This window comes from Thermobia domestica, chromosome 11, assembly GCF_964235325.1.
Source record: "Thermobia domestica chromosome 11, izTheDome1.hap1.1, whole genome shotgun sequence".
Taxonomy (NCBI): domain Eukaryota; kingdom Metazoa; phylum Arthropoda; class Insecta; order Zygentoma; family Lepismatidae; genus Thermobia; species Thermobia domestica.
The window spans coordinates 18479687-18506980 of record NC_137464.1 but is presented as its reverse complement, the minus strand read 5'-3'; the positions used below and the strand labels follow the sequence as shown (position 1 = coordinate 18506980).

Here is a 27294-nt window from a genome sequence, read left to right as displayed (position 1 = left end):
CCTCTATATATAGATGTAACAGTTATTAACGTGATTCGCGCAGCCATTCATGATTGAAGTACATTCCTAGGAATCACTTGAACCGAACAGTTCTGTCCAAAAGTGCTTTGCTTCAATTGTCAATAATATGTTTTCCTTTTTGGTGATTCCAAATTAAAATAAAGTGATATCGCAAACAAGAGAACTTAAAGTACGTAATATCCGGTCTAATTTTACTTAGATTATACAATCTCAACTCCCCCTCCCCCCCAAAAAAGTGTCATCCCATCTAAACACTTGCTTATTTCAGACCGTGAGTCTCTAAAAGTGACCTTCCACGTTCCCTGTCGCACTCCTTCCCCCAGTAACCAGCGACCCAACTCAAAAAAAAGGAAGTTTCTACATGACTGGAAAAGGGTCTCCTGGAGGTGAAATCTGTAAAACCCTACAAGTGTTACCGTGAACCCTTTACTAGAAAGGACAATAGACGAGTCCGTGGATTCCTTAGCCGAGATTGTTCATGCAACAGTAAAAGGCTTTGTACCGTTCAAACAATCTTCAGGGAAATGAACAGTACATAACACTCTGAGCTACTTCACAACAACATAATTTTTCCTCTTCGTATATAAAATGTCTCCTAAAAGTTTATCCCGGTAAAAGTAGATACGTAACATTTTTCCTTAAAATGTAGAAACCTCATACAAGATAAATGGTTCGCCCATCATGAGAGTCAATAGTCGTAAGGATCTCGGAGTTACTTTTGACACGAAATTAACTTTTACAACGCTATAAACACTATCACTATGCAATAGATGCACATTCTAAAGTTCATTCAACGAACCTTCTGATCCTGATGTAAACATTGCAGAATTGTATTACTCCGCCAGTCATTGGATGATTGGCTATCGGTCAGCGCTTCTTCCGAGAAGCACATGCTTGTACCCTGTCGATGTTTTACTTATTCCCCGCATGTGACCATATTGTTAACTGTGATTCGCGCTAAAGTTGGGTCAAAACCACTTTCAATGCATGTATATTCTCTTTTATTGCATTAATTGAATTTAGTTCTTAGATAAAGTGTTGTTTCTGTTGTCTAATTCAAAGGAATTCTGGTAATGAGCCTTATAAGCAAGGACTATTTTCTTCTGCCGCACGGGTGTTCTAAGGGTCTCTAACCAATAAAAGCAAACAATCACCACGTGTATATGTTTACATGAAGTACTGAACGTTCCTTGAATAAACTTTACGACTTCTATACAGATTAACAGAAATACGGAACCTCTCTTCCTTAGCAACGTTCTACAAGGCAATTATTTCTTCTAAAATGATGAAAACTAACATCAGACGCGAAGCTACTCGATCAGCTAGAACATCATTGCACACAATTTATCTAAATATGCAGCGTTGCACTCTGCCTATACAGTATTCGTAAACACTGTAACGATCTTATATATCGGTAATATAAACTCATTGATTGTCCCTCCATAATACATATATATATGCATCTCATTTCTTATGCTCTACACTTATTCTTTTGTATGTTGACGGAGACAGGAATGTGTACCTATTTAATTCTCTTTGTAAACCATTTTCCTAACTTCATTCATATGTATTAATTCCCTTGGGGATTAACATCTCTTTCAGCACTAAAGCTATATGAAACATGTACCTACAGAATATCGTGAGATCCTAACTATTCCCACCGGAAAACGAATCTGGATCTCCCACGCCCAAGACGCGTATGCAACTATATAGCATTATTATTATTATTTTTTATACATAATTAATACAAAAGTTACAGGACATTCCACGTGGTATTTTACAAGATCACCTCATCAATTACATTAGTATTTACAAAGATTATATGCTTAATTCTTCCTTACTGACATCATGAAAAAACTGTGAACCAAACGTAAAAGAGTATTCAAGTTTTTTTCTCAGGAAATTCGCTCCCTGGGAAAAGCTTTCGGAAGAGAAATATCGGGTGAAAAGGAAACCAAACAACTCACGTAAGATTCATCTTCATAGGTATTCTGCCATTATTGGGAAGTCATTGTCGCAACTGAGAAGCTTCCATGCTCCATGGTCTTCAGCTGAACTCTTCGTCTTCACGTATGATTTTTTCTGTTTTGATATCGTCTAAGGGTTGTAGCTCCAATGCAGACAACTCACACCACGCCGCATCAAAGTGTAGACGAATACCGTAGTGGCCGACCGTCCATGGTTATGTCACAATTGCTGGAAAGTATACACCACGCAATTCTGCACAACCGTTGGTTCATAATGTTTAACGTTTGAACTCTTGTCAGGTCCTCGTTCCTGCTGCATGAGACTGTCACCCAATAATTGCAGTTTCGTACATTGGGGCAGGATGAGTTTCAAAACAACTGATACCGGAGCACAAGATTGGGCTAGCATTTACTTTGAGCTTTCTGCTGTTACATCAGGCAGGTGGCCAATTTCTCGACCGCAGCACCTTCCATTTGTTCCTCCACTTGAAACGGATTCCAGTCCTTGGTGGCACAATTCTTTGACACGGTCATAAAAAAGCTGATGCGGCGTTACGACGGATTCCTCAACAAAGATAGTGTATATGATAAAAAGAAGATCATGTACGAGGAGTGATCAGAAAGTAAGGTTAAAAAGCTTGCAGTGAAACATGTATATATTATTTCATACAACCAATACAGCCAACAGATAGTACATACATTAGGTTATTTTTAGACAGTCTCCATATCGGTTGAGGCATTTGTCGCTTTGTGGGATGAGTTTGAAGGTTCTTTCCTGGTAAAAATTCTGTTTTTGCACGTTCAGCCACGCTGTCACGAAGTGTTTCACCTCCTCATTTGAAGTGAGGCGACAAACTCCTAGGTGCTCCTTCAAGTGTGAGAACGGTGGAAGTCGCTTGGAACGAGGTCCGGGCTCTAGGGAGGGTGGTCGATGATGTCCCACCAAAACTTCTTCAACAGCGTGGTGGTCTTCTTCCTGTGCTCCTCATCGGTGACGTTTTCTTTACCAGCCGGAAACTTTCGACAGTATTCTGTAATATGCTGACGAGACATTATAGTCTCTCTGTAAACCTCTACGAGCTGCCAGTGAATTTCAGCCACGGTTACATGTTTCGCCCACAGAAATCGAATAACCTAGCGGACTTCTTCGTGAGATCAGTTTTCCAAACGAGTCGCCATTTGTGTTTACCTACAACTAGCACCGTAGGTGGTGGGTGGATGAAACTCTGCACAGTTCCAACTCCATGTCTTAAAATTACCGCACGCTCCTCATTTCTCTATAACAGACGAACCTCTAAAAATATTGGTCTTGTAAGTTTAGTTTCTGATGCTCCCTCGTATTATTAGTTCCACAATAATCAAATAATTTTTACATTCCATTGGAACTTACTTCCTGGATACGCCTCGTAATAAGTGTGCAAAACATGTAATTTATAGCATGTAAGCAGCGGTATTGTCGCCCGAGTGTGAGTGAGCCAGTGGCCACAGGTTATGGGACGTTTACACTTAGTCGATTTGCGTTCGATTCAGTTGAATTGACGTCACTTTCAACCTAATCGACCGTGTAAACGGGTCTTCAACTTAATCGCTTGTTGATCGAAGGCGACTAATCGACTGGCAACTGAATTAAAAGACGTTCTATTTTCTGTGGTTGAAATAACTGAACACATCCATCAATCTGATTCGGCCTAGTTGCTTCGATTTAGTGGCAAATGCAGCGAGTCACTAAGTGTAAACGCCCCATTACTAGTTGATACCAAAATGTTCACCATTCTCTTAGGTATTTATCAACACTATAATATCATCTCTCTATGACTTACAGTTCCCAACATATAGCTCCTAAATCTCCCGAAATGGGCACTTTTTTGGGCCAATATATCGAGAACGATAAGTGTGTCGTGAAAAATTCCATCACTTCTTTAGATAGCTTTCGATGCTCTATTGAATGGAGGGCTCAAAATTGAAAAATTCGTCCGCAAATAACCCTCCTCTCTCCACATTATATATATATATATATATATAGCGGGAGAAATTCAGTAACGAACCTTTTACGTTCGTTGAAAATAAGCAAATGGACCGTGAATCGAAACCTGACCACCGGCTTAAGCTGCAGGTGCACTGACCACTATCTTACTCTGTCCATTCTCAGACCAGCTCCACAATCTTTGTGCTTTTGATTGATCATTAATTTCAACGTTCTTTTTCAGAGCCGAGACGGATCTAATACTTAAACTGGGATATAATCTAAATCACTATAGTAGCCTACCCTAAAATCATTTGTGATTGAACAGGAATCATATACATGGTCGTCATTTGGCCACAGAGTTCACGTTGCTTTAACTACCAGCGACTATATATTAATGGGTACTTAACCGACTGAATTGAAGTTCAGAAACCAACACAACATTTTGAAGTCAAACCTACTGCTGTAGATACAGTAAAATTTAAAACATGAGAATGTGCAACTTTGTCGGAAGTTGAAACCAGGTCTCCAAGACCAGTCATGCATTATCCATTCTTTAAATTCCAAACACCTCTCTCTTACCTTAACTGCTTTCGTTCCCTTCCTTCCTCTCGCTTGACCATCCTTGATTTTCTTCGCTAGCTCTTCAATAACTTCGTGAGTATGATCAACTCCCGGAAGTTCTAGGTTCTGCAGACATTTGTGTAAGATGACAGCCTAAAATATTAGTTAGAAATATCAATACATGTCTGAAAATATCTACTACTAGTATACAGTATTCCACACCTAGTACTTGTATAATTGTTGAAATGTAATTGGGAGTTGTGTAACAACACGCCAGTTTAAACAATTGAAACAGAACACTTGAAATTATTAAGTTTAGTAGAATAATTCTTTTTTAATGTGAATGTATGTGTGTTTTACTTACTCTTCCTTGCCTTAGAACTCAGAATATATACAAATATGTATATCCCAAAAAAGAAAATTTAGTGTTGTTTTCCTCTTGCAGTGACAAATAACAACTCAATAACTTCGTGTAAATGCATATTATTCAGCAAGATACATACGCATCTTTAATTGCATCTTTCCAACGAGTTACAAGCTTATAAATCCCAAGCGTGTAAAGTTCTTGTCCCTAGAGAGAAAAATGCACTATTTTGCCTACATCATCTTGGTTTCGGAATTGTCGCTCACACAAATCCATTCACAAATAGTTGTAGTTAAATAGAGCAACGTCCGGGGCTAAGAAGGATGAAGTAAAACTTCCCAAAGAAGCGTGATGATCACCTTCTTGGCCGCTTTCGCCGTATGAGGTCTGGCGTTGTCATGAAGAGTGATCACACCTTTCCTGTTGACTAGTGCTGATTGCTTCTGACAGAGTTCCCTTTGCAACTGGGACGAGTACACCTCGGCTGCAATGATGTCACTCACTAGCAATTAAAAATGATGAATGTTTTGTTTGGCAGCAAATACCACAGAACCAGGGGACGATTAACGATATTTTCTTTAGCTGTTAAGTGTAACACCCATTTCACGTCACATGTCAATATCTGGTCAAACATGGGGCTTCCTTATGGCGTGACAGCAGTCAAGAGCAAAAAGTGAGCCGCTTGAGTTTATTTACTCGGTCAAAATATGAGGAACCCACTTACTGAGCTTCCATATCTTTTCAAGGTTATTCAGTCAAATGGTTTCACTCGATACTCCAAACCTCCTTGCAAATTTTATGTGGAATACACCCGATGTCCTCCTTGAGCAGGTCTTTGTCGAATGTGGATGGACACCCAGCTTGGGGCTTCTCTTGCAGCCACTTATCTCCCGACGTAAACCAGCTCAACCACTTTGGCGTTGTATGCTCCCTCGCTGATGCCTCTCCAGACGAAGAAAACATTCATCGAGCAGCTTCTACAGCAATGTTGCCCAATTTGAACTCATACAGTAAAAATGGCTGTAAATCATTATTTCACACATGTTCATTTAAAAGGATTACCGGTATATAGTTAATACAGAACTGCTTTCGACATGGCTCACAAATATGCACTAACTGACAACTGACGGAATGTCAACTTCAGACGTCATCTCGCAGAGTTGCCAACACCTGCCGTTTGAATTTCACTTTCGCCAGCGGTACAAATTTTTTGGATACCATATATATATATATATATATATATATATATATATATATATATATATATATATATATATATATATATATATATATATATATATATATATATAAACCATTAAGAATACTTCTGATACAAATTTTAAGTAAATGTACTCGAGATACATATAACTCATCTTCAAGACTCTCCACTGGAGCTCAAATTAACAATGAATCCTATTCTTTGTCACTTCTTTGAACTTCCTCTTTTACTGAGTTTCATCCTATCATTTCTTTAAAATGTATTGGAAAATTCGAAACACAAGGGAAATTATAAATTCCATTTAAGAGCTGTCATTATGAAAAGCTTGTATTAAAATCAATAATTACGAGCGAACATTGGAATTCTAAAATATATCTAGTCTGTAGTGACTTTTTGTCATTTTAAGTCAAAAGTAACATTATGTGGTATCTGCAAATTAATACGTGTAATAAAGGTTAAGTGTTAAATTTTTGTATACATAGTTTCCCTTGTCTTCTCTCACTATCATTCACTCCAGGGTCCTAAGCTACAGTTTTGCATATACCCCTGTAAGCTACAGGGGAAAGGGTTGATAATCCTGCCTTACTTTCTGCATTAGATGCCCCGAATAGCTAGGAAGCGGACTAGAAGCCATTTTTGGGCAGAACATCCACATAAAGGAAGAAAACAGAATTCATAGCACACAAAATGTGTGAAAAGTGCATATATAAATCACTACTTAGTTTATTTCTGCACTCTTAGTTTATTATACGTTGTTTCCAAGTAAGTAAATCAAAGTTAAATCACCTAGCTTGCTTCCAGTTTAATTCGTTGACGAAACTGTCAGTTTAACATTAATCATTACTGCACTGGCAAAACGTACAGCATTAAATTACTAAATCTCATACTTTTTAACATAGTCTGAACTATTGTACTTATGTGAACCTAATGCACAGCCGAAATAATAAACTCAAAATTATAAAAGATGAGTTTGTAGCATATGTAGTTCGCATCAAAAGGAGGGTCAATTTATTTTATACAATAGATTTGTATATAAATTATCAGAACTGAGAGCTGAGGCCTATTGTTACGTGACACATTCGTTGTTAATAACATTACTATACAACCTACATGAAATAAACATTTGAAATGATTAACAATTTACTGCTTCCAGAAATAAGAGCGTGACTCATCATTATTAATGCTTTTCTCATTGGAAAACTCGAAGTTGTTTATGTCAGAAACAGATTCATTTCCGCTGTCAGGAATTACAGTTATACTTGAATTTAGTGCAAACTGTAATTTTGGATATCTAAGCAGAAAAGGTACATATTTACATTCACGTAAATACGGTAAAACCAGAAACATCTAGTCTAATGTAAACACAGAAAAGATGTAATAGTGACAATCTCATAAAACACACAAATGCGTTTAAATCAGTTGGAACTGGAGTACCCTTGCATGCGCATAAATTGTAGTCTTCTGAATATTTGAAAATGTAGATACAAAATAATTTTATTCTTAAGAATACATTATCAAATACCAACTGGAATTCCAGCTTACCTCAGAAACAAGAAGCTCCAACTTCACAGAATCCTCAGATTTTGTAACAGGCAGCTGTAATATAGTATCTAACAAAAGAACTCCATTGTAGTCGCGCCTCACACCAACCCCACGACCATCTGTAAAAAGAACTTTATCTTGTCCTGCAAGATAAATGCCTTGAATGTTTGAACCAGATTGAGCTGAAACAGAAAACAAAACCAATATTTAGTAAAGTCTTTTACCGTTCAATCCAAAACAAGAAAGAAAGAAAGAAAAGAAAAAAACTTTTATTTCTACACTAACATTGTCATTTAAATTTGGCGGCAAAACACAAACGTTTAGTATAAAATAAATTTATGAACATCTCAAGTTTGAAGAATTAAGGACATTTGAATATCATTTCCTATTTATACAAGGAGGAATTAAAAAGTTCGTACAATTACTCAGAAGACGAACTAAAAACGCCCTTGGACATGCGTATTGTACCTTATTTATTCCAAGCATATAAAACATTAAGCCACAGGGAAAGCCCAACCTATGAGATGTTATCCAAGTGAAAAACTGCAATTTTAAATTAGACATATGACAACTCTGGATACGCCTAGATCCGGAAGAGTATCTTTAAATGAGCAGTTCAACTTAGAAATGCATTTTTTACAAATTATTTCCATTTGTAGAGTTGAAAATTCTAAAAGGAATGGTGTTTGTTTGATTGCGATACGTTCAGTTGTTAGCGAGTAACAGAGGCAAAAAATTGTGATGACGTCATCTGTGGTCAAGCTGCAAGAGCACGCTTCCATACATATAGTGATAAGTATTTCCTTTGTGAGTGTGCGGTGGCATGTTCTAAAGTGCGATTTCCTTTTCCAGAACTGATTGCAAAGACTTAGAAATGTCGTCTGCATGTAGAAAGTAATAATATCTTATGATAGGCTGCACAAAAGTTTTTATAATATTATAAAACGTAATTTTTCCTACAAAGCATAACTTCAGCGTTTTATAAAAGGAACTAAAATTTCGAAACCAATGTCATTTAAATAGCTGGTGAATGAGATTGCTACAACACCCAAGTGCCTTTTCTTTAATCATGGATCCGATTCCCAAACATAAGTATGTTCATTTTCACATTTTGTTGCAATTATTAATAATGATCCTATAATTTTGTGCTACAAGATATGTACAGGAGAACGGCATTATGTGGCAAAAATGAAATAACATCTGTAAAGTTTGCCAGAATACGAAACATATTTACCGGTTCAATTTATTTATCCGTATCGCTCTCCGTGGAACAACTCTCGTCACTCGTTTCATCATCATTGTCACTTGATGCAGAAAAATTAAACAATGAATCAATGTTCTGAGGAACACTGCCATCGTCACTGATTCCTTCTACAAGCCGGCCCGATAGCCGAACTTACTTTCTCTTTCTGCGATCGGCTTTTGTAAGTCAAAATTTTCTGCACGAATTCTTCAAAAATTTTCTGCACAAGAAACCCTTGTGATTGTTAAAAATACACTTTACGTGACGTAATAAACAGTTCAAACTATATATATGCGAGTCGTCCGTGCATTTAAGGCATCTACATGTAACAGGCATGTTTTTACACTTTTTTGTTGGCTATATTATTTTTTCCTCTTGCAATTTTTCTGCACAGGCGCGGCAAATTTTCTGCGATCACATTGCAGATCGTGGCATGTTCTGCTATGGGGCAAGCCGATATATTTCACTCCCTAATTCACATTGTATAGCAGTTGAATCTGCATTTATTTATAAACAGTACCTTGAGAATCATAAGTGACACCGTCGCTGCTCTTGACTGCAACCGTCAACTGAGTCTTGTACAATATTTTTACGTTGGTAACTGGACATATATCAGCGCTTAGTGGATGGCTCGGATTCTAAACCTTTCAATAATATACTTGGAACAGTATTCTTTCTCAGTTTGCGTGTAATGATTATCCTGGCATTAGCTTTTCGTTCAGTAAATGACTGCTCAAAGTCGGATTCTTCAAGATGTTTGGAACAAACATAAGCGTTCTTATTTCGCATAAAAGTTTTCCTATTGATTTTCTTGAGCCATTGTTTCTCTCTCTCTCTGGTGATTTCTCACGACTTGGAACCGAAAAAAAAAAAAAGTACTTTATTTCCCTCAGCTTTAATCGCACGAGAAGTAAATCCGAAAACACAGCACGTGATAGGCATTTCTACCTCACTTCACAGACACAGCACGCGCTGTACTAACCAGGGTTATTGAAAAACCAAAAAACTGTTTTTTTTTATTAAACTTTTTTTTTTTGTTGTTGTTGTTTGAGCCAGATTTTTGTTTAAATTATCTGCTCTATGTATTTATATTACATACGGACAGAAATAAGTTTTCGCTTTGATGTTAGTATATAACAACGAGGTTACGCTGGAAGGGATCATATAAGCTTAAAGCGGAATCCAAACCGCTTCCCGGCTTACATCCGAGAGAAACTGTCTTCCATTTGGACTCGAAACCGGGACTAATTAGCCACAAATTCGATGAGTCTGCCGACTCACTCACGAAGGACTCCTGATAAAAAATACGTTGTACTGATCTTTACATACTTGCAATATAATTATCAAGAGTCATTTCAGGAAAAAAAGATAAAGTTCCACAAGTGAAACCATTATTCAGAATTACATATAAATTGGGAAACTACCGGCTTAGCCATTGAGAAAAGACTGTTATTACTTTAAATGCAAAGCAAATCCCGTTATTACTTTGCATGTAAAATTTTAAGGTGAAAGTATCACAATCAGTACATTAAAACTGAGGTATTAAATTACAAATTTAGTATGTAGATATCATTAAATAGAATTACAGAACTATCCAGCCTAATGTTGGAAGCTACGTAAGCAGTCCATAAGTTTTGCCAATTTCTATCAATATACACCCTCCATTCCAAAAGAAATCGAACTTTTGAAAACAAATAGTACCACTAGTGCCATCTGTTGTAATATTTTACCGGTAGATGGCGTAGTCCCTCATTGACAACTGGTATAAATGTCATGACATTTGGATGCACGGCAACAAAGTTATTGCGTTTCAACTGTCAGTGTGTTGTGTACATCGGTCGGAAAATGAGTTTCAAACAACGAGCTGCAATTGAGTTTTGTGTTAAATTGGGTAAAACTTTTAGTGAAACGCACCAAATGCTACAAAATGCATATGGTGATGAATGTCTATCTCGTACGCAAGTTTACGAGTGGTTCAGGCGATTCAAATCGGGTAGAGAGACGCTGGATGATGACGAAAGATCAAGCCGTACCAGAACCGGATTATCGGAAGAAAACATCGAAAAAGTGCGTGAATTCATCAAACATAACAAAAAATCGTCGGTGAAAGTTATTGAAATGGAATTAGGCATTCCTCAAACAACCGCATACCGCATTTTGACCGAAGTTTTGGGCCTTAAGAAGGTTAATTCGCGGTTTGTACCACACAAACTCACCGAAGACCAAAAAGTTGATCGAATTGCGCATTGCAAAGACATCGTGAAAAGTGCTTTGCAGGATCGAAACTTCTTGAAATCGATTGTAACTGGTGACGAGACGTGGTGTTTTGAATATGAGCCCGAAACAAAGCGGCAAAGTGCTGAATGGAGAGCGCCGGATGAAGGAACACCCCAAAAAAAGTCGCTTGGTGAAGTCAAAAGTTAAGGTGATGCTGATTTGTTTTTACGATTCAAAAGGAATTATCCACAAAGAATTTGTTCAGCCCGGCCAGACAGTCACTGGAGAGTTTTACTTAGGCGTCATGAAGCGTTTGCTGGCAAGAATTCGTCGTATTCGGCCCGAATATCGCGAAATCGGCAGTTGGACTCTTTTGGACGATAATGCACCATCACATCGTTCGCGACTTGTAACTGAATTTTTGGTCAAAAATCACATTATTCGGTTGCATCATTCGCCCTATTCACCAGATCTCGCTCCGTGCGATTTCTATCTGTTCCCGAAACTGCATTTGGCGATGAAAGGAAAGTGGCACGCATCGATTGATGCCATTGAGAAGGCGACGACCGCCGTCCTAAAGACCATTCCAATAAAGGACATGGAGAAGTCGTTTGACAACTTGTTGGAGCGTGCAAATATGTGTATCGATGCAGAAGGGGAATACATTGATTAATAAAAATGATTTGTTCCAAAATGTACATTGCTTTTTTGTTTTTTTAAAACGTTCGGTTTCTTTTGGAATGGAGGGTGTATTTAAGCAACCTTTGCTTCTTTATAAAACAGGCATTCAGGCCAGCAGAAATATATACATGTTTAGGCTTTATATCTTTATGTAATTCCCAGGTTATCAAGAAGACGACTTTCGCTTAAAGTGACACTCGAAAGAAAGATTGTGGTTCGACCAAGAATTGTACATGAGACACCGTGATTAACAGGTGAAAAAACTAATACAGATGGTTTGATATGTGGAAACGTCACCATGAAGTTCATACGATTTAGTTTTTTTTTTTTAAGGTTTAAACCAGTTGTTTTTGAAGAAAAAAAAGCTGGTTTAAACCAGCCAACCCTGGTACTAGCACGTTGCTTTCTACTTGCCACCAGTGTTTCTTTCAAAAAAAAAAAAAAAAAAAAAAGTTCCGGGGGCATACTTATGTTAGTATTCAGAGGGGTACATGTTATTTTAACACGATACTATTCTATTTATTATTAATATTATAGACGTATTATTTTGGTCTTCTCCGGGGGTGGGGACATGTCTGGGAGAAACATTACTTCGTACAACACTACGCAATCACTAGTTTTTCCCTATTTTTTTTTATACTAATGCTGTGGAAAAACTAACAAAAACGTCCCCCAAGAGTTCAACACAAAGCAAAGCAACCCAAAACAAAACACTGCACTATTACAGCTCTTTCTCATTTGGCAGCAAACTGCCGCGCAGGGTAGAAAGACATTGCAAGCAATGGAGCTCTTCACATATGCAAGGTGGTCGCCGCAAATTTACGCGGCGAGGAAAGACAGCCTCCTCTTTCTGCTAGACAGCCTCCTCTTTATGCACCAAACTTGTTATTACTTTCACTGCTCCTTTAACAGATGAACCGTCATGATGGAGAAAATAGAGAATATCACTGAAACTATTGTGGCTGAAATAGGTATTAGTTATGAATCAGTTTGAAAAAAAAAAATGAAATGAAATCTTTGAATTTTACGTCCCACAGTTTGCCGGTTAGGCTAAAGGAGACGGTGATGATGAGTAATGAATGAAATGGTGGAATGAAAATATGAAACGGGAGAACCCCGAGGAAACCCACGCACATGGAGTTTGTCCTCAACAAAGTTCACTTCGCACGAGATAAGATCGAACCAAGGACCCCACACACTAGAGGTGAACGCTCTACCACTGAGCCACCGCGGCCCCTGGATGATGGCAGCAACTTGTAGCCCTCACATTAATAATACTAAGACTCATCACCTGCTAATGCATGGAAGAGTTCCGGTTACTTTGCGCGCATGTGTATCTAGATTTAAAATACTAACAATCTCCTACTAACTGAAGACGTATCATCTATCTAGGCAAAAGAAAAGCCTGGAATAAAATTCTTAAAAGTAAGAAGGATTATATACTAACCCTTAACTCTGCACATTGATTGCTTATTCCGTAATTTGGACTTTGTTCTTGTTTTCCATTTCCTTCTGCTTTCATGTTAGTGACCTCCTTTCTAACATAATATTAACATACTATTGTTACGTTATTGTAAGAAATTACTCAGGTTCAGGGCCGGCCTTAACCCGATTGCTCCCAATTTGGCCCCGCGCTAGTTGTTTCTACTCTACTCTCCAGTGCTTTTTTAACAGCATATTAGGCCCCAGAGCAAACAAGTGTGTTTGTGGTCCCTACGACTAAGTTTTGCTCCTAATACATGTAATTAATACATGCCATTCTGCTCACGGGTGCACCGGCCAAGTGCCTATGGTACCGTTAAGATATGCTCTGCTACTCAAGTACACACAACAAATTGCAATACAAATACATCCATGGACTACACAAGGGAGGGTATGGCCTCTCCCTAACAAGTAAATGAATAGTTTATTTTAAGTTTCTGGGCATAAACAAATATTTTCTTAATTTAATACTGCAGCAGTTTATTTCTTTGCGTTTACAACTTCTGTTGTAAAAATAGATATTCTATCCAGGCAGTATTCTTCATAGTTCAAACACCCTTATCCTTCCCCAAGTTTCCTTACACAGAACACTGGGCGTAAAAATATTTTCTTTGAGTTTGTGCAAAAATGTATATCATTATTGTGGGTATACATCCTCTTTTATTTTGAACGCCACCGTAAGTAAAAGTTCCTGGCGTTCTTATTGATTATGTCATCTGATACTACCGTGCATACCGAGATGGTATCAAATAAATCAGCCTCAGTGATACTTCTTTGCACATCATTTCTCTTTTTATGGCTAAAAATACAAAACCAAAGGACAAACTCTGCCCTCTCCTGCGAAGAATCCCGTGAATTTTTTATTTTTTTTTTATTTTTAAATCAATTCAGGAAAACCGAATGCAGTCGATAACGATTTCAAGCTGATTATACCTTTCGTAAGTAGCTACGTACGGTGTTCTCACTAGTGTACATTAGGTTTTCCTGACGAATTCTTTTCACAAAAAACGTGTTAAGAAACCTGTGAACCAACGAATTCATATCAACGTGCATTTCATTATGTCTTACAAATATACATACCGGTAATTATGTCTTATGGAAGCATTTCTTGTAAAATTCTAGTACAATTTGATATATTACATGACCCATTCCTGTGTAAAAAGTTGAGCCGACTTCAACAGACAGCCATGATAATTATACCCTCAAATAGATGTCTGCTTCTTCCCAGTGTCGGTTAATGTCTTGTTTTTCATCCCTTTACCCGTTTCACAAATAAAATGAAAATTTCAAACTTGAAACACATTGTTATGGCTTATTCTGATCAATCAGTTTTTGGCCATTGTCTTTATAGATGGAAGCATTTTAAATTTTTCTTACGCTGGTTTCTTAATATTCCACAGTTCTCTGCCAAGTTTGGTCAAGAAACTATAAAGATAACCAACAAAATTCTGTCGCTTTTTGTGGAAGTCTGTGTTCAATTGGCCCTCACACTGAGTTGAATGTAAATGAAGATAAGGCGAAGGTTAGTTATTGGTGTGAGAATATCCAACATACAAACCTCGTTGTGGCAGTTCCGTGAACTTGCGTAAGGACAGTCAACTTGGGACCTCCACGGAGCGTTATAAGGGCATGTATGCTGTACGAGTTCAAATTGGTGTCAAACGCCGATGCAGCGGGGCGGAAGATATGCCAGGCTTTTACTGAAAGTGTCGTGAGTATACGAACAGTGTAGCAGTGGTTTAACAAGTTTAAGGACGGTGACAAAACACTCGAAGACGCACCACGTGCCGGAAGACCAACACATGTACAAAATGAAGATCGTCAGGCAGCAATTGATGCAAACAGTGGGCAGACATGTGAGAAACTGGAACTACAATTCAGTGTGAGTGGAGAAATCGTTCGGCAGCACCTCCATCAAATTGGGAAGCACTACAAGTTGGGTGGATGGGTCCCACATGATTTCACTATGGGCCAGAAGGCAATGCGAGCAGAGGCCTGTGTTTCTATGTTTTCTCGTCTGAGGAAGGGGACATTTCTGCACAAGGTGTTGATATATGATGAGAAGTAGGTCCTGTACGAAGCTCCATGACGCCGTCATCACTGGTTAGCATGATGAACCAGTTCCAAAACAGCCGAAACCAGCGATGCACCAGAAGGCCCTCCTGTGTGTTTGGTGGATTGCTCACGGCATCATGCATCGGGAACTGCTACCAGCTGGTCAGAGCATCAATGCAACTGTGTACTGTCAGCAGTTGAGCCGTGTTCAAGAAAAACTCAAAACTCTGAAGCCAGCACTTTTGAATCACAATGGGTCTTCCTGTTACAGGAAAATACTAAGCCCCACGTGGCTAGGATGACTCGGGACACCATTCTACGCCTTGGATGGGAAACACTATTGCATCCTCTATACTCCCCAAACATTGCACCGTCCGATTATTACCTGTTCTATTCCTTGGATAATGACCTTAGAGGACGCCAGTTCAAATCCTTAGTAGAGGTGCAAAAGGCACTTTTATTATCACGAGAACATCGAGATTGATCGAAATTTTTATAATTTCGAAGATTATACATTGTATTATTAAAAGTCAATGTCACCCGGAAAAATACCAAAGTGTGAAAAATAAGTTATTATTGGTTTGGTTAAAAACAGGAAGAAGGATACCAGGAAACTGAATAATACCCATACGACAAAACAATTTCTTCAGTGAAAGTGTAAAAGCTGTGTTTTCTATGCATACGTCACAAAACTATTATTTCATAGTCTAGAATGTACTGGCCCGGAAGGACATGAGAAAGAAAAATAACAAATGAGGCAAATATAAAAACTCCTGGTTTCTAAACCAGGGTGTTCAGTTTTGGATGCAGGCTCGTTCAGTCACGTTCAGCCTTGTTCAGTCTTAGATCGAATCTCGGTCGGTCTTGGCTCGCATCTGAAAACGCGGTTTAGTCTCGTCTCGAGTATACGCGAAAGTCTCGTCTTAACGCTTCTTGGTTAAGTCAACAGTATTGATGGACCAGAACATGTAAGTTGTGTATTTTATGGTTTTTCTTAATTTTACACATCAGTATAGTTAGGCAATGCAATTCTCACAGTCCTCGTAACCGTAGGTTATGATAAACCTAAGTAGTAGTATAATAACAGTTACAATAATAATAGTAATAGCAGTGTTCTATTGTAATGCTATGCATTCTTGATTTGTTTATCAATCCATGTATTGCTGATGGATAATCACGTCTGTTATTTAGAACATTGAGATAATGCTAATAATCTATTTACAAGTGGGGTGACTCACATATTAATCCGTTATCATTATCGGGTCTAGAATAGCCCTGTAAGAGTCACACCCACATCTTGTGTAGATAAGATCACATAATAAAATGAGATAGCAAAAGGTAGATTATTGAGTAGTCATTGTTTCTCATAAATAACTATAACCCCATTCTCCTACGTCAGGTTGAGTGAGTATTAGTATTCACATAGTAAGTAAATACTATGTTGAGTTGATTTTAGTTTAGCGTCCCTTTCAGCAACGAGGCTATATGAGACGTGGACCTACTGATTAACGTGGAATCCGAACCACATGAGCTCCCGCCGGGAATCGAACCCGGGTCTCCCACGCCAAAGGCGCGTACGCTAACCGCTTAGCCACGAGGGAGCTCTAAGTAAATACTATATGACCGAGGTAAGCACGAGTAAGTGATAGATATGGATAAATAGGTACTGAATAACCTGAATCATCAAGATAATTACCAATATAAATTATCACAATATCTGTGATATAATTGTGATATTATCTGTGATATTATACTTTCTTCGCTTCACGACCCACCAAGTTCTACCGCGATGGAATCCATCGCCTTTCAGAACGTTAGCAGAAGGTCGTCATTGCTGATGGGGACACTGTTTTTGATCTTCCAGGTACGTCTTCGGTGACATGTCGATGTTCGAAAGTGGTGGGTGAAAAAGCGACAGAGCTTTCTTGGTTACCTTTATAGCTTTCGAGATCGACAGGGTTACTTGTAAGATAGAAATAAAAAACTATGAAATACTGATACAGAAACTTCTTGAAAAATTGTGAGGCACAAGGGTAAAATATGTATTTTAAAATTCATTCACTATCTGCATTTCGATTTGAGTTGCTTCTGTGAAAAATTAGCTGCTATAAGCAATGAACAGGGTGAGCGTTTTCACCAGAACATTTTGCAGATGGAAAAACGTTATAAAGGGAAATGGGTGTAACTACTAGACCAGCAAGGAAAGCGTGTATCTACAGACCTTGGTGCAAGTTACTTGTAAATCTGGGGCCCCGCACCACCTAAGGCCGGCCCTGCTCAGGTTATACTTTTTATTACTTTATGCATCGCTGTTCACTATAAAAGTTAACCTAAGAAATCAATACAGAAAATATGTTGCAATTTTATCTGAAAATAAGTACCTAGGAGGAAGGGGAGGGGGGTCTTGTCCGGAGGTTGAAAATCAATTTCACAAAATATTTCGCACAACTGCAGAAACGATGTTCACGACTGTATATCACCTGTGTTATTATTCTACAATCTCGGGCAAAAAATCAATTTTATATCAGCTATGTGAAAACTTTACAACACAAGACCCAGTTGCGAATCGATAAGTATGATTGCTTTAGAAGGGAACAATAGAGTATGGTAGAATAGGGTTAGCTTAGTGTTAGGGAACTTCGGACCCATTTTGATAAAATTAATCGAGTGGTATTTCTTGTGTTTGCATAAGGATATCACCTGAACGGAGCATTTAAAGTTTACCCGCGCCTACAATAAAAACGGGACAGGACGTTTGGGCGCCACCATTTGGGCGCGGACGTTTCGGCGCTGCCGTTTGGGCGCAAAGCCGTTTAGGCGCCAGACGTTTGGGCGCGAGGTACATAGTAAAAATCACAATTTACGACATATAAAGTAAGCTAGGCACTGAAAACTAAGCACGAATCAACATAATACATTTCTGTTTTTATCTCACCTCATTTATCTGTATATTTTCTAAATTAAATAATTTAATGCGTTTGTGGTATTTGTTGCCTAACCTCGTCATGGACAGATTTTTCGCTTGTTCACTATTCTTGTACTTCTGATCTAATGATCTAATTTTTGTATTATATAAGAAAGCTAGAAAATGAAGGAATCATACGAACTGTTAATAATGCCGGGGTGGTATCTAATTTATAGGTCCAGGCCGCTTCCTTCCTTCCCTTTCCCCGAATAGTGTGCTCCCTCAAACGTGACGGGCTAAATGGCCTTAGATGCCGAGAGCCCAGAAATCTAAAAATCCTAAATCCTAATCGAATGAGGGAAAGATGTTAATACAGGGTGTCTAAGACATTGAGTTTAGGAACTGCAGTATGCCGTATTTCTGGTATCACATTTTTACATTAACATTCCAATATAAAAATCAAAACTTAACACACTTTTTTCGTCCCATTGCAAGCATTTAATCTGCATTAAAGAAAGTGGCGAAAGGAAAAAAAGAACGATTTCAAAGTGAAAAATAAAATCTGAAATGAAATCAGAGAGTTTTACGTCCCACGGTTAGGCCGGTTAGGCTAAAGGAGACGGTGATGATGAGTAATGAATGAAATGGTGAAATGAAGAAAGTGGGAGGAAATGGAAGAACCCCGAGAAAACCCACGCACACGGTGTTTGTCCACCACAAGGTTTACTTGGCGGGGGCTGGGATCGAACCCGGGACCCCAAGCACCAGAGGCGAACGCTCTACCACTGAGCCACCGCGGTCCCCATAAATGTGAAAAATATTTTTAAGTAGAAATATATTGATCATTTAGCCACTAGAAATGTGTTTGACATTCACACTTATTGCATAACTACAGTAGAAGGCCTGTTTAATTTTTCTAATGGAATAGGCTCACTATGTATGTAATGCAGTCAATCATATCTAGTTTGGTCTACTTACCTTTGGTTTGAAAAGTTATCAAATAAAAAGCTGAAATACTTAACTTTGAAACTTAAATTTACAAAATTTAATTGTTAATTCAGTTTTTATAATTTTGAAATTCCAGTATTTCTAGTATGTAAAACAAAATCCAGCATAATTCAAGGACTTCCACTACAGTAGACACCTTGTGATATCTTGATTGGAACTTAGAACTCAGCGCCTAACATAATGACTTTTTAATTTAACTCGCGCCCAAACGTCTGGCGCCCAAATGGCCTCGCGCCCAAACGTCCAGTGCCCAAACGGCGGGGCCCAAATGTCCGCGCCCAAACGTCACGTACCGAATAAAAATATGCTACTCTCTCTAAACAATGAACACACACCAAGATTATATACGAACACACATGTCCTTCTGTTGGTTTTTGGTTAGCGCGTGTGCCTTTGGTGCATATGGTCCCTAGTTCGATTCCCGGAAGAGCACAAAATTTTAATTCCACAATCATTCATTTTCGTTATTTATCCGTCTTCTTTAGCCTAAAGAACGTTAAACTAAAATAAACTCATTTTTTTACGAACACACTTCGACTGCCGTATATTGATAAAAATATGCATAACACGGAAATCATGTAGTACCGGTACAAGATGAAATATAGATATAATCTGCCAAATGTGTAATTTCCATATTATACACTATCCTAATTACAATTGTGAACTCTTTTTTTATTTTGTGAAGCCACTGGCCAGTAGAAATGTGTAAACCTAGCCTCAATTTTACTGTTTTAGAACGAAAAAAAAGTGAAGATCTCACAGGGAAAGTTTTATATACCATGGATATATCGATGTATTAACTTTTGTTCATTTACCTTCGAAATTATGGGTTAATTGCCGCAAATGGCGACCCCGAAATACAAACTCTACGGAAAAATGAAGACTATCCAAGAATCAAGAAGTCCCCCGACCACGTAGCTTCGCGCCAAAATTAGCAATTTGTACGCCCGGTGTCTTCGGAGCACGGTACCTCTACCCGCGTGATCTCTAACATGTAAAGTCGAGATATGGGGTTAACTGCTGTATCGTCGGACTAATTTCAGAAAATTTGGAGAATTTTGTTTGGTTTGTGAGTGTAAATCAGGTGAAGGGAATAGCTGAAGTTAAGAGAATACTTGTTGTTAGTTCTTTTTGATGTAAACTGTACTATACATGAAGACGGAAGGGACTATTTGGCGAAGAGGTACACTTGTTATGATTTATGGGAAAGGCAGTGTGCAAACAGTGCGTAAATGACAAGATTGTGACATATCGTGTTTGAATTTTATTGAATCATTCAAAAATAAGGAGTGTCAGTTGTTGAAATTGTATGAAAGGCATGATCTACTAAACAGACGAACAGAATATATTAAGTATGAAAACGTGCTAAAACTACAGAAAAGAGGAACATGTTACCAAACCTAATCGAATCTAACCTTAGTACATTTTGTTAATTTTGGATATCATTTAGTAGCTCCCCCAAGACTGGAATATATAAGCCATGCATTTTATGACACATAAAGTGGTTCTTTTTCACTACCTTGTTTATGCATATACCCAGCGCCTGCTCTCTACGTACACACCCCCTTGCTGCAGCTCGGTCCCCCTGCTGCGCTCCTGCCCTGCCTCGGTTAAATAGCATTCGTACTTTTTTAGTGGTCACCTAGCACAAGTCGGTTCGTGTTTTATGCACTAGTCTTTCTGTCATACGTCCATACTTTATTTCGAACAATAATCACTACACCGTGAGCCTGGATCACAACCTAGTATTTTGGAGGGAAAACTACAAGTAAAAATTTTGTAGGCGTTTCGTAATTTTTGATGTCCCAAAGAGATGCATTGAATGTCCCATGAACACGAAACGTTTACGTTTTAGCTCGATGTATCCACGAAGGTAGATTTTATAGAGGGTCCAGTCCCCAACTTTACCCTCCCCCCTTTTCGATGGATATTTGGCAGAATCTCTCTTCAAACAAGCATCAAAATTGAATAACATCGTTCACAAATGTTTAGCAGCAATTTCTGAAGCTATATATCCTACATCGCACAGAGAAGGGTTCAGTGTTTTTGTTATTTCTGAATACTGAGAAGTATGCAATACTTAACAATTTAAAGGTATTACTTTCGCACAGTAATACAACATAGAAATACTTTTTTTTTTTTAAGTGAAGAGTAGAAAAAGCCTGAAAATCAGAAATATTTGTAGCTAACACGAGTGCAGAAGAAATGAAACAGAAGTAAGTTAACTGTGGGTAAGATATATTAACCTTTAAACACACACACTGGGGGAAATCCACCCCAAACCATTTTATTTCTGTGCTAGCAAAAGAAAAACGATTGTAGCGTCCTCAGTTTATAGGTACCTTTCTGGGCGCAACTTCTGATAGTATTCACCTAACATTCAGTTAATTTTCGTTAAGCGGTCGTGGTGTATGGATCATAGAACTTTCGCTGGGGTGAAATTCACCCCACGCGTGTGTTTGTTAGTTTTCAATCTAGGTTTTCTAAAACCGTGTGTTTAATATATATATTTAGTTATATAGGCCAATATTATTCTGGTCAACTTAAAAAAAAAAAAAAAAAAGTCGCCGTAAGGAGAGGACACAAAATGGACAGTGTTGCGCAAGAAGAAGAGAGAATAAGGAACCTCTTTGATGTGATGAAGAACTGATTCCTAAAGAATCTAGTGACGCAGATAATGATCTACATGAAAGTGGTCATGGCCTAAATACCGAACAAGAATACTAACTTGTACGGGTACGATCCGCAGGAACTAAAAGCAGAAAGAGGAAATATTCAAGCCTATTCGCCTTTTCCAAGGATATGACTATCACTTCTTATGCTCCCAAGCCGGGAAGAGTTGTGGCATGAACAATGCTCAATGACAAAATTGATCCAGACACAGGTGAAGAAAAACTGTTATTATAACTGATTATAATTTACATATAGGCGGGATCGATGTTGAAAAGCTGTGCGGAACGCATACTGTGTCAAGAAAGTGTAAGCGTTGGCCACTTCAAGTGTTTTTTGACGTGACAAACATTGCAGGCTCTTGCCATTTTCAAACATAACATTGAAGTGCAAAACCAAGTAGCGGGAAGCAACTGGGTTTGCAGCTTTGCAGGTCCACATTGCATCTATGCTATCTCTACATTTTCTACTCTCTTATCTGAAAGCAGCGGTCAAGCGCATCATTAGTCTTGAAGATAAACCCAAAAAGGGAAAAGAAAAGAGAACTTATGGAGGGTTTGAAATATGCCTGCGTCAAAAGGACACGAAAACTCAATTTTCATGCTGCAACTGCAACAAATTGATCTGCAGGAAGTAAAACAGATTTATAAAAAGTGTGCTCTCGATTAAAATTTTGCTCTTTCACTTGATACGTGGGGGAAACGACAGTAAATGTGTAATACGGTTAGAAAAATATCTATTTTCATGCCATATGATATTATTCTATTTTTGTTCTACATGATATTAAAATAACATTTTTATATTCACTTAATGGAGAAAGTTCCAGTACATGTTGTTTTGAATATTTGTATGTAATGAATGTTTAATGCTATTTTTCTGAAAAACGTTTGAAATGAACATACGAAAAAATACATGCGATTGTTTAATATATTCATCCTCTTAACACATACAAACACTAAAAACACTCACTAAAAATTGAAAGACATAAAATATTTTATAGCAACGTATAAAATGTGAAACATAAAAACAGGGTAAAATTATTTTTCTTTCACGATGGCGATGAAATAAAAAATCTACCGGGAAAAATTATAGTATCTCGTAGAAAAGGTTAATTTTACATAATTTTAGTCTTACATCCCAAATACGTACAAAAAATTTTATTTAATAAAAATAGCGATGGCGATGAAATAAAAAATCAACCGGGAAATATAGTATCTCCTAGAAAACGTGAATTTTACATAATTTTAGTCTTACATCCCAAATACGTACAATAAATTTTATTCAATAATAACGTAACAGATAGGATGAAAAACACCCTGCGCGTGTGTTTAAGTTCTAAAATTTAGCGCGTGTATATGAGGGTTAAAATAATAATAACACAACGTAGGAAACAGGTACATGTGGGGACGCCATGAGCGGAAGATAACAAAAATTATAAATAATAACGTGTACAAGGGCTTAATTAGGAAATGTTTTCTATTTTCACAATATGCACGGTATTATAAAACCATTTTTCAGCATAATACAGCCGTTAATGACTGCCTTACAATATCATGCATAATAACTTTTCACTAGCATAGGAATGTTATACGTCACAAATAGTTAAGAATCTAACGGTACATATTGTGAACTATTTGATACGTGACATTTCTAACGGAAATACTTCCTATACATATGTATCTCACATAAACGAAACAATTCATATTATTAAAGATTCCATTTAATTATGTTCTACAGAAGTTCAGAAACAAACTACTGAAGTAGAAGGCTATAATGTACTTCAAAGAAAAAAAAAGTGATCTAGTTAACACTGACACCACCTACTCTTGTTGACAATCTTAATGCATATTTTATGTATATCGAATGCTACTTACAATTATGTACTACAGTGTAAACAAAATACCTACATCCCTACACTAAACAGCTCCATATGCTTGCTACAAACCAAGGAAAATATTTAATTCATTGAAATATCACGTCCAACGTGTATCAGTATACCACAGCCCCATGACAACTTACCAGACAGAGAACTCTTCTGCAATATTACACCGGAATTTACATCAAGAGCAAGGACTTCTGAGTCTTTAGTCGTAATCAAAATAACATTTAAATTCGGATGATAAATAATGCTCCTCGAATCTGCTTGTACATTAAGATAACCGTCCTCAACCAAATACGACACTCCACACTCAGCCATTTTATTCCCATAGTCCCCCACCGATTTGATGATCATGTGAACAGTATGGCGATGCAGCGAGAAGTGTAGTCGCAACTTGGAAACAAACGAAGATTGACAAGTATTGAAATATTTAATTCTGCTGTTGAGAAGAATGCATAGTCATTTCATGCAAACATTTAGGTTTCGAGTTTTAAACTAGTTCTTTTCTTTCTTTTTCTTAATGCATATATGGAAATATAAATACAACAGATTTTAAAATATGTAGGCCCATTGATTGCATACAATGACGCAAAACTATCAATTAATTTACTTTTCCTTTACGTTTGATTTGGAAGGAAATTGTAGGTGATTACTTTTCAAACATAAGAAATGAAATTTATTGTTTGAAATTAGGTAGCATACGAAACATGATTTGACGAAAATGCATAAATAGGACGAATATTGTAAGGAAATTACATGAACAAATAAAATAATAAACTTCCGTTACAAATAATCTAATTGCTGATTATCAGTGATGCATCACACACCAGATAATATTTTTAAATCTCTTTTACTACTACGATATTTAATACCGATATAATACGGCAATTATAGGCCTATGTGGGCCTAGACTATAATGAACCACAATATGACATCCCTGCTGGCTAAGCGGTGACCATACGCGCATTTGACGTGAGAGACACAGGTTCGATTCCGGACGGAGTTCATATGGTTCGAATCCCACGTTAAGTAGAAGTGACACGCCTCATATAGCCTCGCTGCTGAAAGGTACGCTAAATCCAAAAGTCAATCAGGCAACATGACTGTATGACAAATAATGTAGTGATATCTACTAATGCTTATAGCATTATCTATCCACTATTTTAGGCATTTGTGAAACAAAACTCCAAGTTTTAATTTTCCGGGAAAAAGTGAAATTTACAATCTAATTTTCCCTAAGTAAAAAGAAATATATAAAATATTTAGCACATATTAGCTGTTAGTAACTATACACTTTATTCTAGCATTTCGGTTTATCACTATTTTTAAAAAGCTAATGCATAGATTTATCATTATTTTGTAAGTACATATATATACCGTGAAATCAAGCCCAGATCCTTATAGATGGAAACGTTAAACATTAATTAGCTCAGGATAAGTTTTACAATAGTTGTAGAATTTATGTAGAACTATTGGATATTGTGGTGGTCAAAAATAAAAATCTGTTTGGGTTTTATTCGGGGTTCTCATCCTCCTACTTTCATTATCATCATCGTCGTCTCCCTTAGTTTCGTAGCATTTCGTGGTACGTGAAACTCAGCAAAAATAACATATATTGCGAAAATCTGCTACGCCTCATGAGAATCATTGAGAGCTCACTTGTGTTGCAGTTGCAAGAGATCCCAAGTTCGATAGCACCCATGAGTACGTGGTGGACAATGTCTTGTCGATATGTTTTCTCTTGACTTTCTCGTTGCCTTGCACAATCTATGGCAGTGATGACGCCACCAGGGGAGAGGCAAGTTAAGGAACAAATATTTGGGGGACAATATTTTTTGTGTACCGAAAGAGATGATTTTATAGTATTGATTTGGATTGCCACACAATATGTCTTGTGGAAGCATAAGCACCGAGTGTCCTCACTGTTCTCACCCAACCAATTATTTCCTAATCATTAATTTGCATTAATCACAGGGTATAGCAGTGAGTAAGGAAGTCCTCTTTAAAAGAGCCCTAGTTCTCCATTACGTAACAGTTTGCGTCAACGGAACGCAAAATCTGAGTTTTAGTTTGCGATAATAGGCATATCAGTTATGATAGATTTTTGCGTTACTTAACGCCCCACTTCTTCTTCTTCTTCTTCTCTTAGTATGGAATTAGGTTATTAATTATATATGGATGTACTTCAACGAAATGCAAAACTTGTATTTTATATTGCGACTCATGAAGCCTGGGCTCTACATTTATCACTGAAGTGCTCTCCCTTTTATGTGAAGCGTCGGATTAATTAGGTACGAGTCGTGGAGCTGCCTTCCGAATGCACAATTGAGAAAAATTGAAACAGCAGTAGTGCACCAACAACGTTGCCAAACTAAAAGATATGGCAACCAAGGGGGGAAAAAACAGCATTTACAGAACCATAACACGAACACGAACAATTAATCGAACGAAATAGTAACAATAATAATAGCAAAAAATATAAAATAACAACAACAATAACAACAACAAAACGAAACCGATAAAACTGCACCCTCAGAAGATATTCTCCGTATAACGAAAGATGATACTCGCAAAATTTCGTGAAGGGGAGGTTGACGACTGAGAAACGTCCTTGTGTTCTATTGGGTGGTGAAATTGATAAATCTAGGGCAAGCTTCATGACTACTCGCGATTTGTATAAACAATAGTCTATGATTTCTTGTCGCTTATTTTGCTTTGCGATCCTCGATTTGTGTAAAGTTTGTTTAATGAGGTTCAACTTCATTTATTTTAATCTATTTTGCAATAAAAGTTTTTCTTACACCATATCGACATTAATGTGCAAAGTATATAAGTCTACCGTATTTCGTAGATTCATGACAATAGGCTCTACGTATAGTTCAGTACACTGTATACAAAGTGCATCTTGTCTGCTCGTGACGAGTGTACGCTGAACGCTTTTCTTACTAATCACCACATGTTGCATGTTTGATCGATTGCAAGGAGGCAAGCATTCTGGCTATATGGCTTTCTAAAATCTTATTGATTGTTCTATTTTAATGAAGGAACAGGTAAGTATTATACGCTTGTTTTATAATTGTTAACATTATATGTAAATATATCACGCATTACTATCTCATAATTCATTAATAATAGAATGTTATTATATTTCCCTCTCAGAAATTCAAATTGTAAAGATATATAGGACTGTTTATACATGTTTCTATATACGTCAGTGGTTCTCAACCTTTTTTGACACGACACATTTTACGGAATGTCCAGGACATCCCGACACACTTGTATGATATTTTTATTTATAATAATAATAATAATAATAATAATAATAATAATAATAATAATAATAATAATAATAATAGTCAAACCTATTAATTTTTATAATGACTCTATGTAGCACTGGGGGCGCGGTGGCTCAATGGTAGAGCGTTCACCTCCGGTGCTTGGGGTCCCTGGATCGATCCCAGCTCGCGCCATGTGAACTTTGTGGTGGACAAACACCGTGCTCGTGGGTTTTCTC

General features: G+C 37.4%; 2 protein-coding genes across 8 annotated transcripts in view; one reads left to right on the top strand and one right to left on the bottom strand.

Annotated features, from left to right (window-relative positions):
- The window catches only part of Bruce (BIR repeat containing ubiquitin-conjugating enzyme), a 195271-nt gene extending 171122 nt beyond the window's left edge, over nt 1-24149 (bottom strand). For all 5 annotated transcript variants that reach the window (XM_081730148.1, XM_081730149.1, XM_081730150.1 and 2 more), the window contains exons 1-3: nt 23921-24149; nt 7641-7822; nt 4534-4668 (exon numbers count right to left, since the gene is read on the bottom strand). In XM_081730148.1, the coding sequence (XP_081586274.1) occupies nt 4534-4668; nt 7641-7822; nt 23921-24134 (531 nt within the window). In that variant the 5' untranslated portion in view covers nt 24135-24149. The remainder of the gene's footprint in view (nt 1-4533; nt 4669-7640; nt 7823-23920) is intronic.
- LOC145663940 (dynein regulatory complex subunit 7-like) overlaps nt 15931-27294 on the top strand; it is a 105691-nt gene continuing 94327 nt past the window's right edge. The window contains exon 1 of one of the 3 annotated variants that reach the window (XM_081730161.1): nt 15931-16286. Coding sequence is in view for 2 of the 3 variants with exons in the window: in XM_081730160.1 (XP_081586286.1) it covers nt 26819-26830 (12 nt within the window). In the remaining variant the exon portion in view is untranslated. Of the gene's footprint in view, nt 16287-26486; nt 26831-27294 lie in introns of those variants that run through there. The other 2 variants (XM_081730160.1, XM_081730159.1) reach the window with 2 other exon arrangements.